Source organism: Echeneis naucrates, chromosome 5 (assembly GCF_900963305.1).
Source record: "Echeneis naucrates chromosome 5, fEcheNa1.1, whole genome shotgun sequence".
Lineage (NCBI taxonomy): Eukaryota > Metazoa > Chordata > Actinopteri > Carangiformes > Echeneidae > Echeneis > Echeneis naucrates.
In genome coordinates, this window is record NC_042515.1 from 24,695,192 (window position 1) to 24,708,834 (window position 13,643).

Below are 13,643 nucleotides of genomic sequence, written 5' to 3' on the forward strand. Positions count from 1 at the left end.
TTATCTGAGGGAAGTGATTACAGCTAGACAGGGCTTGATAACTGGCTGTGTTTGTAAAAGATTCAGAGTTAATTTGCTCATTAGTACAGCCATTATTCGCACATTCAAGTAACTGACTTCACCTTCCATTTCAGGTTCAGACGGTAGTTACTGCTTCCCCATATGTCATGATCTTACCAATGTGTCAGTTTCATGTTTTACTTACTTACATAGTGCCCCAGTTAACAGGTTTCTTGTCTCTTCCCCTTCAATACGACATGATGTTTATTATTGATGGTTCCATTTGAAGGAAAATAGACCATAAAGCAAGGTTTCCATTTGAGCAGGTGATTGATAGACAACACCACACATTGTCAGGCACAACCTGTCTCACAATCAAATAGTATAGAGCAGATCTGATCCACATCTCCTCAGTTAAAGTTACTCCTCCTAATATGGCTTATTCAAGTTAAAAAAGAAAACAAGATAGCCAGGAGACAAAATACAAAGTGGAAGCTCAGAAATAGCAGTTCACAAATCATTGGGTTATGTCATACAGGGTTGCCAGGTTATGCGCTATCCAATATTTTACTCATAGGGTTAAAAAATGCTTCACTTTCTCTATTTCTTCTTTATGCTATCTTGATAGTGTCAACAATTTTTCCACCACCTCAATAATAAAGCAGCTTTAATAAATCTTATATTTCTTTCCTTTTCATATCTCACTTTGTCCTACAACATTGAGTATCATCCAAATTTCTGTATAATTGATGTTATAGGTGTAAGTCGAGACAGGATAGTCCATCTCCTGACCACTGTACACATCATAGGGATTTCTGTTCTACAAGGATTAATCCTGATAACTTCTTTTTTAGTGCCACTATTAGCTTAAATACTTTCTTGGATGCAAATGATGCTCCTTCCTGACATTTACAGTTCCCTGACTTTCTAATTAGCACATCCACTCACTCATTCATCTTCATCCACTTTATCCGTATCCGGGTCACAGGGCTGCTGGAGCCAATCCCAGCACACATTGGGTGAGGGGCAGGGTTCACCCTGGACAGGTCGCCAGTCCATCACAGGGCCAACACACAAGCCAAAACAAACAGAGACAAACAACCACTCACACGCATTCACAACTACCGGCAACTTAGAGTGTCCAGTTAACCTATACATGCATGTCTTTGGACGGTGAGAGAAAACCTGGAAGAAACCCACGCGGACACGGGGAGAACTTGCAAAATCCACAGAGAAACGACTCAGACTGGGAACCGAACCCACAACCTTCTTAGTGTGGGGTGACAGCGCTAACCACTATGCCGCCATAGCACATACATATATATATATATAGCCATATTATTATTATAATTATATTATATATCATTATATTGCTTTGACAACTGTAATCACTTAACATCATACATAGCTCTGTCTAATTCCACCCGCATTACCCCCTAAAACCTGTTCTGCAAATATGCTGTGCATATCTATTCACTATTCACACAATAAACCCTACTGATATCAGGTCTTCCAGCCCATACTAAGAAACCACCCTCAAGCCAAGTTAACAATTTGTTTTTCTTGACAATGAGCGCTGCAGTCTCACAGAGCCACAAGCACTGCTGCAGACTTTTCCAGTGTGATGATGATAATGTTTCCAGTACAATGGCAAAGCCATCAGTTAAGGATAGTGAGTGCCAAGAGGGCTTCAGCAAACAGTCAGGTGCTATAACACATTTTAAGAGGGCGTCATTAAGCCATTTTACAAGGGCAATTTACAAGGACACTTACCTTAACAGCACAAGCCCAACAATTAACTATTTTCTGCTTATGTTTCTCTTTTTTTCCAGCATTTACAGCCTACTTCCTTAAGCAGCGGTAGCTAATAATACGGCAATCTTCAGGACCAACCCTAACACGTATGGCATATTAAAACCTTGGACGTCAGAGCAATCACTGACAGGCATCGGTGAAAATGACCTATAGTAATTTCAATCAGAAACAGGAGAGGGCTGAAATGTAGTATAATCATCCAACTGCCTTATGTCGCAAAGGGTGAGAAGGAGATTTGGCCTAGAGATTGTGCGACAAACATGAAATACAAAGTGAAATAAAACAGTTTGAAAAGGACACTGAAGTACTGAAGACGAAGAAAACTTAAAGCACAAGAGGTGTATACGGAGAGTGAGCAAGACAGGGAGAGAGAGATGGAGAGGTCGCAAGAGATTAAAAAAAGAGGAGAGGGCATTGCTGTTTAAATCTCCTCCCCGTGGAACTAAGACAAATTGGGCTGTGCATTCGCCTCGGTGGCCCAAGAATCCCTATCTCTCTCTGAGGAGGAAGCCAGCGTCTCCCATGCATTAAAGTAGAAAAAGCAACACCACTGCAAGAATTTAATGAGAGGGGCTACGCACTGCTCTCTGCTCAGTGTGTGACACAACAGTTCTTAGCATGGACTGTTTTTCACTCTGTGTCTCCTGTTTATTCACTGCCTTTATTCCTGCTGCCAACACTGGATGAATGGACTGGATATCAAGGGTTGAAAGTAGCCTCAGACTTGTCTGTGATAGGATGCAAAAACTTTTCCCTCAGTATTGGTATTATCAGCTGAATACTGAGAAATCATTTTAATTACATTATAGGGTCAACCTATAGTTGACAAGTGAAAGGACATAATTTCTGAAATGATGATGTTGATTGATTTATGTCTAATGGACAACGAAGCTGCAGTAAGAAAAAAAGAAAAACAAAAGTTTTGTTTGATGAAGAAAAAAACTTCAAACCTTCAACATAACATTGCAATATTTTTTCATGTATTATATTAACTAAAATAAAAATAATCTAGAATGTAAATAGTGAACATGCAGTCTTGCATAGTTGCAAGTTTTGTTTTAAATTGTATTTTTTGAAAAGCTGATTAATGGTTACATCCAGACACAGGCAGTTGTTACAGCAATGTAAAGGTAGATGCTTGCACTTGTAGCTTTTTAAACACAATCTTCCTACTTGCAAAAACACATTTAACCTTGATCAACAGTTTCTGCAACTGGCTTGATCCAGTCATACACAAAACACAAAATGAAAAACAGAGCTGAAAAGAGGGTTTGTGCTTCCTTTAAAAATATTGGAGTGAAATTGTAGTGGGGACCCTGTTTTCTTTTTTTTTTTTTTTTGTTGCTGTTGTTGTGTTTTGTTTTGTTTTTTTTTTTTTTGTGGAGCTGCTTATGTGACACTTCGAGACCATGAGAAGTGAAGTGTCAAAAAAAAATATTGGGAGTGAGAGGCAAGAGAACTCACAGGCTGGGCAAATATGGATTTGTATGAATGTGGGGGGAAGGGGTTGATGGATGAATGTTACACTGAACTGATTGAGTGATAAAACAGCCTCATGAATGAACACTTGGTGATAATCCAGACATACATATGTGCTTCATGTAAGTAAAAAAACTTTCTCCTTTTTTTTTTTTTACAAGTGTTAGATTGAAAACTTCCAATGTCAAAACGCAACAGCATTCATTCATTCATTCATATTCTACTGCTTATCTGTTTCCAGGCCATTCCCGGCTCACATTTGGTGAGAGGAAGCCCACACAACCTTGGGGAAATAAAAACACCTCACAGAAAGGCCACAGGCCTTGGAATCCAACCTGCAACCTTCTTATTGAGCAACAGTGCTAACCACCACTGCCATGCTGCCCTTCAGTAGTATTTTGGTATTTTTGGTATTTTTATTTTTTTGCACAGATTTGACTTGATTTCTTTTTTCTTTTTTTTTTACCTGTCCTGTTCATCAGCTGGGGCAGGCAGAATGATTGCTCCTGGTGCCTTGTTGCGCTGAATTAGTTTTACTCTGTGAAGGAGTCTGACATACTCCTCCTGTCGCCATTTGCGTTTAACTTTACTGGCAATGGTATCGGTTTGCTGGTAAAGCTACCAGGCTGAGGCTGAGGAGTAGATACAAAGAGAGAACAGAGACAGGATAGAGAAGACAGGGGGTTACAAAAACAAGAACAACAACAGCAGCAGCAATAAAAACATAAACCATGAAAGCAAGGTTTTCCATGCGAGGTAAGTTGTGCATCTTGTATGTATGCGAGTATATATATGTGTGCATAGGTGTTTATATTTATTAGCTATGGTTTGTCATTGGATGCTATAGGTAACTGACTGTAGCTGATGTGGGGGTCCGGAACAACATGCCCTCAGCCACAGATTTGCCTACATTTCACTCATTTGCTGTCTGTCATTGGACTTCAACATGCAATAAATAAAAGCTTGACATATTAACAACAACAAAATAGTAGTGTGCCAAATTAGCGAAAAACACCTTATTTTTAAAATCTATGGCTTTTTCATTAAATATCTTGCAACCTATTAAAGAAAAGAACATAAAATATAACAATATAATCAATACAATAGCAATAATGACATAATATCTGGGTTTGGCCGAATTGAACTGCTTTACATTGTTGAATTTGATAAATGGTAAAATGTGGCAACACAGATAGAGCCAAATGATAAAAGTCAGCACAATTTCTGTGATTTACAGCATCATCTTTCTGAGGTTTGCTAATTTAGATCAGGTCCAGGGAATTAGCTGTGTGCAACCATGTTATTTATTGCATGTCAGTTCATTATTTCTTTTTAAAGGAGGGAATTTTCAATTTCTTCTTACAAAGTGTAACTCTCTTATGAACTTGTTAAAAAAAAAAAATCTTCCAAACGTGATACCACTTCTTTGTAACAATGACTTTGCATTTAAAATATTTATTTTTTTCAAATTTAAGACACTAGACAGTGCCACTGAAAAAAGTAAATTCTCATGAGTAAAATTTATGTCTATATTGATTTAAAAACTTTTTTTTTTAGTCCTTTTCCAGCAGTCTGGTCTCAGTAATTTCCCCACTTAGTAAAAGGTGATCAACCTTGATGGAAAGGAACCAAACCACAAAAATAAGGACCTTTCCAGACCCAGCACATTGGTTTTAGCTGCCTGCATTTGTGCCAGTGATGGTCATTTATCTTCATGAAATGATGATAGTTATTCCCTAATTTACAACTGAGAAGAGGACTTTAAAGCAGCACTATATATTTGAATGTTACCCTACTTGTCCTAAACATTTTGGACCTTGATTCCAAACCCTGGATTCGTCCTCAAACCTCATTTTAATTACTTAATTCATTGACTTTCCACAAATGCTACTTTGTGAGCACTTAACAACTTTAAAATTAAGTTATTTGCGTGTAACTGTAGGCATTTGAGTGCCTGTGTTTGCACACATACATTTTTCAGTCAGGAAAAAATAGGATTACGTTTATGGCTTGATTGAGCTTGGCTGGCAGTTAGGGCTGCAGCTATAATGTGTTCAGAATAATAATCCATGGTTACAGAGGAATGTTAATGTGACCAGAGAGGGGAGAAACCCAGGGGGCACCAACAGAAATCAAATGCCGCTGTGTGATTTGCAAAGAAAAAAAACAAAGATACAAGTAAGGATGATGAGGACAGAAAACAAGGGATGAATTGGAAGACAAGTACAGATTTGGAAATGTAGGTAGGGTAATTACATAAAAAGAAGTGTAAAGAAATAAATCATACAGGAAAGAATATATGTTCACAAAAGATAAAAGACAAGATGAAAAACCAAAGAGCAGGAAAAACATGGAGGTAGATAATATGGGGGACATGCGAGCGAAATGTGGAGGAAGGTCACAGGAAAGTTAAGACGGCTGATATAAAAGAGACAAAAATTAGAGCATGAAGACTGTTAAGGACATAAAAATGAAAGAAATGTGGGAAAAATTGATGAATGTAAATTAGATAGTGGAAATCCAGGGAGAAGAAGAGAACCTGAGTGAAGCCCTAACTAAACTGTTCAGTAAAGCATGAGGACTGTTGTCTAACTGACACAGCAAATATAGTGAGTTGGTGACATTTCTTTCACCTTTCTAAAGGAGAAAGTAGCTGCTTCCATTCAACTGTCAACGGGGATGACTGATGGAAGCCATGCGAAGTGCATTTCATCATTTGAAATGAGAAAGGGCTCTGGGAAATGGCAGGAACACCATCTACACCTTTCAATGGTGTATTGGAGAGCTGTCAGAGCTCCAGAGTGAAGGGCCACCTATTGAGCCTGACAAAAGAACACAAAGTGCCTGAAAGTCCTGACAACTGCCAAGGTGGCAGGGTGGTGACTTTGGTCTAAAGAACCACCTGGCAACCGTCAGCTACCTCCTTGTCAGGAATATGCTGTCAAATTGCATCCTACATCTTCTAAAACGACTGCCATTCACGAGTTTCAATCTGCAGGCAGGTGGAGCGCAAACTCTCTCTTTGGCTTTGTTGTGTCCTTTTGTTTTCCTCATCTTCTTCTGCCCTCAGTACCCAGTGTTTATTTGGTGTCGCTGTTGGTTTGGCTCGTTAGATTCCATGCCAACCGACAGCCTGTCAGTCTAAGCTCCTTTTAACACTCAGCAGTCCTGCACAGCGACACAGAAGCTCCTCTGGCATTGCGCTTAGCAAAATGGAAAAAAGGGTTTGGCTGCATACACCTCTCCACTTTCATCAACATCTCGTGTTGTCTCCGTGTCTTTCTCGTTTCTCTTTGTTTCCCCCATGTCTGTATTGTGTTTCTGCCTGCACACATTCACAGCCTGCTGTGGTGACTTGCAGCATTTATTGGTTTAACAAGAAGGAATGAAGACAAAAAAGAGAGGAAAAGGGCAAAGGTCTTTAAGTCAGCAGTAAATAATACCACAAGCACATAGCACTAATGTATTGGAGATGCCTGTCAGGCTGGGTATCACATTGAATCTTTACAATATTGCAACTGATGAAATTACGTTATTTACACTACTTTATCCATAGGAATAAATTTTGAGTGAAAAAGTTACAGGATTCTTCACAGCTACTTCTGAGGCTGAGTACTGAGCTCAGTATTAATATAGAGCTTAGACTTGCTTTAATCAAAAACCACATAGGCATCTACCTTCAGACTATATGGGGCCTTTAAAGGGATTGCTTGTAGTGAGCCCCGAGAATCACTTCAACTTTATTGCATTGTTAAACCTTTCTCAGCTCATTCACTCCATGCTTAACTATAGACTGTCTCAAAAAGTGAGCATTGGTTCTGAGGGCGAAAAGTTAAGTCAATGCTGGAAATCCTTAAACCTTCATTCTATCTAATGACCATCAAGAGGCTACGCCACTAGTTGTAAAAAGAAGTCAGATCGTGCTTAATCCTACATGAAAATGTCCCTATTCTCACTTGATTTATTGATTTATTAACTAAGTAAATGTTTTCCTAAAGATTTTATGAACTCATTTTCTGGTTTCAAGTCTTCTCCATGATGGCCATTAAATTATGCACCCATTAGGCCAGAGTCAGGGTAGAGTACAGAGTAGAAAAGATCCACCCCTTATACCTCAGCTCCACCTTCTGCTCCATTTGTTCTGTTTTTTGAAAAGCTGACACGGTCTGGCACCCAAATTGCAATGTGGGGAAGTTTCAAATATCCACAAACCAAACAAACACACCAATTTTTTTTTTTTTTTTGGTGGTTGAGACCAAAACAGAGTTAAACAAGGAGAGATTACTGGAGTGAAACAGTCCTCTGGCAGCTAGAAATGTGAATGTTATTACTAATCCATGTCTGCTGGATCTGTAAATAAGAAATTGTTTGCTTTGTTAGTCATAACATTTTAAGGCCGTAATGTGTCATGTGTTGTGTTATTCAGTTTGCTGTAAATTTTAATCTCAACCCTGTTGCAAAATTTCAGTTAAGAAACTTAAGCAAATGTCAGTTTTTGCTACTTGGCGGTTTTCACTGTTCAATGTTATGAACACATTTCAGTAGGTACTAAAAAGGTACAAATCCCTCATATATACAGCACAGCACATTCTGCCACTGGTTTTCTTTAAAGACAATGCAGCTGAAGCTATAGTGGAGACTGCTTCAAAGTTTTGTTTGATGCTGAATCTGCATTTGGCTTTTTTCCAAGAGCATTAGTCAGAGGTATGAATGAAATGTCTGCTTCAGAAGCATGTTTGTGATAATGGCAGGGGGACGCACATATGGCAGTGAACACAAAATCCTGCCGGAAGCAAACAAGACAAGAAAGGCAGAACAAACAGAGTGGGAAAAGTAAGTAAAGATTGAAAGAATGTTGCTAGGAATGCTTTTGGAAAGCATCTCTAACAGGCCTGAGTGAATGAAATTTCTGGAAGCATCTTCCAATAAATGATAGGGGGACACCTCCTCCTGTACTCCACATTAGCAGACAGTAGACTTTTTTAAAACACTGAGGTGGAACACTGGAAAGGGAAAGGAAAGAGCACAGACGTGAGCCTAGTGGCTTGAATCACAGAATAACAAGCCCCACAAAATACCAAGGTGGCGCTAATCCTCTGTATTCGCCATTTACATATTGCACCATGGAATCACAAGCTTATACGGTGGGGTGGAGGTGGGGTAGGTGGCACAGATGAAAAACAGATTAAAAACCTGAGATGCACAGTCAGCTGAGCAGAAACACTGATTGAAAAACAAAATAAGATGATGCTTCATGCTCAGCTCCACTCGTCGTATTCTTAAGATATCATTAGCACCTCTTCATTTAATACCATCCTTATTATTGTTTTTATTATCAAACCTATTTATCTTTAGTTGCTCATTTGTGCAACAACAACATCATTTCCTTCTAGAAATCAATAGCACAATAGAAAAGATGTTTTCTTCCCATTTATCTTCCTTCCGATCACTCGCGCTCTCTCTCAAGTGGTTTCTTCCTAATAATATGGTGACTGCTACCAAAACAGCATCCTCCATGGATAACTGCCTGACATTACCCCTCAAAGCCTGCTGCATCACACAAACATATAAATATATGAACACACACACACCCATGCAGTATCTTTTAATAAATTTATTCAGGGTTGGTGTTGATAGGCTCTATGCCGACTGATTTTCTGACCACAGCAGAGGCCAGATAATAGCACGGTGAGTACTGAGATGATGACGATTATAATGTTGGCAACTAAGGGCCGTGAAGCATATCCAATTCCTTCCCTAAATGTCAACCGGCCCCCTGTATCACTGCAACAAAAAGCCTGGGAAAAGGTTCACGACATGGATGCCTGCTGAAAATGGTTAACAAACCCACTTGTCTCATTTATCCCTGGATTTAAAAGAGGCAGAAGAGGTGTATGCGTATGCACACACACACACACTCCCAGAAGATGGAAGGGAAACTAAATTAAAAAATAAAGGAGGTAAGAGACAAAGACAGATGGAAGGAACAGTGTTTATGGAGGTAAAAAGATGTACCAGCTCAGGCAGATGTGAGATTACAATGACTGTTGTGTTTTTCCTCTCAGCCAGTGGCGACAAGACCCATTCATTTTTTGCAGCAGAAAGTGACAGATTGAAGGTGAAACATCTCTTTCTTTCCTTGTCTCCTCTGTTTTATTCCTTTGCTTTCTTTCTTTCTTCCTCCCTCATATGTTTGGTTAACCTAGGGCTGAAGTGTTGTGTGGTGACAGGAGCGTGATGCCTCAACAATGACACTACACACCGCAGACAGAAAAGGAATAGTGATGCCTCGTGTCAGCTGGCGGATGCCCCGCAGTGATGCTCAGTCCCCACCCCCCAGCTTAACAAAAAAAAAAAAAAGAGCATATATTTTGCTGGCTATAAACCGACCTTTTTGGTGTTCACCAACCGCAGGGTGAGTTGGGAGCATCTAGGTTGCTGGAGCAGATAGGACAGCACAACACAAACAAACTCCCTGTTCTTAACAGCACTTTGCTTTATCTCAGCTAGTGCTGTTTTCTAGTGACATAAATGTCACTCAGGACTCAGGGACTAATTTTTTAGAATATTGGAACAAGGTAGAAATAACATGACAAAATATGCAGTGTCCCATTAATGCTTGTTCATGTTTGTTTTTATAGGCTAGCTGATTTTGCTTTTTAAACACAATCTGTCGGCTAAGAGCCTTATCGATATAAAATAAATAAATAAAATATAAATCTAAATATAAAATAAATCATGATGTAAAATAAAGAGGAGGCTGGAGGTAAGGAGAACAGCACTGAGAGCCTGAAGATGACAATACCCACCAGGAGAGAATCACACTCATCTCTGTTTCTACATCGTCTGCCAACCGTTCAACATGAACCAGCCACCTCAAACTCATCTTGACGGCACACACCATCAACCAAGAGGAGAGAGAGGAGCAAAAGAGGAGGTTGAGCAGAGAGAGAGAAGACACCGAGACATTATCAATGTTTGAGGTCTGAACCAGGCACTTGCCCTTCAGTGACAATGCTTTCTTCCCCAGACATTCATTGTGTCACTAAAACATCACAAGACAATGACTGATTATCCAAGCATCCTTTATATTTCACTGAAAGTCGTTTTTCCAGAGCACAAAGACACCTTTCGACATGTCATTTCTTTGTAAAACACACAGTTGCATTCTTCCCATCCTCTGATAAAAGACAACCTTTTTAATGTTTCACTTTTCAAAACATCAACTTCCATCTAAAACCTTAATAAATAACATATTTTTTTTAACCTTTGGCTGTGTCACATTTCTTTGAATATACACATAGAAATTAGACAACTTTACCTACCGATGAGCATTTTCTCTTATTCATATGTGAGATGTGAAAAAGAGATACCTTTCATTCTAACAAATACAAACAATCCTCAAAATAAAACAAATAAATCCTCAACCTGTGGCCAAACCATCCTTTACATCCATACTCTCCTATCGCTCTTTCCATCTATTCATCTGTGCCATCCATCTCTTGCGGCAGCCTTCTCGCTCTCTCTCCCTCTCTTGATTCTGGGCTCACTTGATTTGATTTCTCTCCAGATTTGAGATCAGATGGAATGCAAGATGAAAAATGCAGGGTATGAAGGGGCACGACAAAAACCCTGAATGTCTAACAAGAGTTCTACTTTCAAAATTGAAAACCAGTCTAGTTAGTCCTCACACTATATGAATGAATGCTGGTATAGATTTGTTAAAGCAGGAACTGTGTTGGTTGGTCAGTAGCATTGCATGTAAATTGCTCTGACTGTCCCTCTCTAGCTCAAGCATGTGTATTTTGTGAGATTCATAAGAATATAAGCACTAATCTGGACGAGCTGAAAAGTAGGCTAATACCGTCCAACTAACTGGATCTGTGAGAACATGCCATATCTGTAAACGCCTACAGGACTTTAACACAAGCTTTGATCAATCGCAACGCTGAACTAGCTTCCCAGGCACAGAGTTTGGGCCAATTAAGAGTCTACAATGCAATAGAGGGTCCAGCTGAGTCATTAATGCACTCCTCAGATTTCAGTAAAAAAGGAATTACTGAAGCCTGTTGTATTCCGCTGATCTGTTACACCACATCCAGAGCAGATATGGATGAATACAATATCAAACAAGCAAGATTGAGAGTATGAAGGCATTTGCTCCAATTACAAGGCAATGCATTTGATTGCATTTTACACGTGGCATTTAATCATTTTACGAATTTACTTATATTTCTGAGCCCATGTCACTGAGTAAAATAGGCAGTGAATACCTGTCACTCTTCAAACATATTACAGCACATCATTCTCTTTTAGTATGTTTTTCTTTCATCTAAATCATTTCAGAAAGCACTGTGAGTCATGCCTAAGATGATATACAGTATTTTGTATTTTGAAAGAAATAGAATGCCACTTATCATTTTTTCAACATCATCCAAACTGTATTAAATATGATACAATTTTGCTTGTCATATAATATCAGCGCTCTTAAGCAAAATCTAAGTAATGGGTGGGTGGGGGTGTGAGGAGAACAAGAGCATTGCAACTCTAGAATCACGATTTGAACTCTAATGTGTAGTATATTAAAGTATATTTCTGGCATCGTCCACAGCTGGAGGAGTGTAAATGCGTCTGTGCTACATGGTCAAGGTCAAATTTGAATTGTTGGATTTCTTTTCCATTTTTTTAGCCAACAGATTTCTTCTCCCCGCTACATGTGAATGAAAACATCAGAAGGGTGTTGGTATGCTTCAGGTACTGAATCCTCAAGGTTTAAACACTAGAGGCTTGGGACCTAGCAGCAAACTGGGGCTCTGGCTCAGGGGTCTTTGATTTTTGCTATAATTGGAACAGTTCTTTTGTAAAATGAATGTGGGAAATAGTTCAGTTCTGTTATATAATAGCTGGAGATTAGCCCAATTAGAAAAGCAAGCATGTGGGACAGCGATTTTTTTTTCTCACAATCCAAAACCAAAGTAGCCCAGTCAGTGCAACACAGCCAAAAGGATATACAGTCTAGTCTTATATTATATTATTATGGATTCTGCATGAAAACCCCAAACACAGACATGGATTCTGCTTCCCCCTGAGCACAAATTTGAACTGCAATTTTAGGTTAGAGGTTAGGTTTTAGGTTTAGTTAGAGTGAGAGAGAAGAGAGAAGAGGCTTCACAACCCTCCTTTCTTGCTTCAGGCGTTGAGATAACGGCTTCGGCGTATGCGCCGCCAGCTGACAAAGCATCACATCGTCCCCGTTTTATATACCACATCCGTGACCCAACTACCAACTTGATCCCTCCTCTGCTGTGATGGCTCTCGTAGTTTGACAGCTGGGTTTACTGGGTTTAAGTTCCATTGAAGGCTGGAAAGTATGAGTAAATTAACTACTGTGATAAACTTGTGCTATGAATTAGTACGGGGGCCGGGGTTTCAAACAGGTCACCAAGCTGCATCAGCATACTGTGTCTCCGACTGTCCCCAGTCTACGGGCAGGTGTCGAGGAAGCGCATCGAGCCAAACAGCAGGAACGTCCTCAGCCGGTGACCCGTTACAGGATATTCAGCAAGACTTCACTTTATTCTAACAGCCTACTTGATATGCGCTTCATCCCGACAGCGGCACACCGACAACCACGTTCCTTCAGATATATTAGATATTTTATAAGAAAAAAAAAAAAAAGAAAAAAAATTAAAACAAAAACACAAAACAGTTGTAAGGGATGGAACTTACCAGGATGACAATCGGCCCAGCGGAGCACGAAGGCTGGCAAAACCAAAGAGCAAATCCACCAGCAGCAACAACATGATTGCAATAGCCTCCACATTGTAGTATTGTGCACGTCGACATGCAAAACAAAACAACAAAAACAACAACAACAAAAAAAAGAAAAAAGAAAAAACACGGACTCAACAACAACTGTTGAGTTTCTCCTCTCTGCAGTCAAATTAGCGACGCCTTCTCCGTGCGAGAAGCAACGCCGGAGACTCAACGCAGACAGACGCTGCACGGTGGAGGTGAAGGACGGAGAAATTTACTTAAAGGTCCAATAAAGTCTTTCCGTAACAGAATACCCCCCGATATTCCCGGTTATGGGCATAACATTCAAATGTTGATGCTGGTGGAGGTGCGCGTATACGCAGCACAGAAAAAGTGGGTTAGTGGAGACGAGCGGCGACTGTCCATGCAACGATTGTCGCTCATGCGGCTGCAGCGATGGAGGGAGCGCTCGTCGGGCACACAGAACGGGGAGTGTCGGTGTTGGAGAGGTGCTGGAAGCTTCCCATTCCTCCTTCCATCCAGGAAGTAACGTGTAAACCAAAGTCTAGCAGAGACTTTAAAACAGTCTTACG

The 13,643-nt window shown here is 39.9% G+C and overlaps 1 protein-coding gene across 1 annotated transcript in view; it reads right to left on the bottom strand.

The window, feature by feature from the left end:
- The window catches only part of LOC115044266 (receptor-type tyrosine-protein phosphatase gamma-like), a 451,501-nt gene extending 438,384 nt beyond the window's left edge, over positions 1–13,117 (bottom strand). The window contains exon 1 of the mRNA XM_029503234.1: positions 13,024–13,117. Within this exon, the coding sequence (XP_029359094.1) occupies positions 13,024–13,117 (94 nt within the window). The remainder of the gene's footprint in view (positions 1–13,023) is intronic.
- Positions 13,118–13,643: the final 526 nt, after the last annotated feature.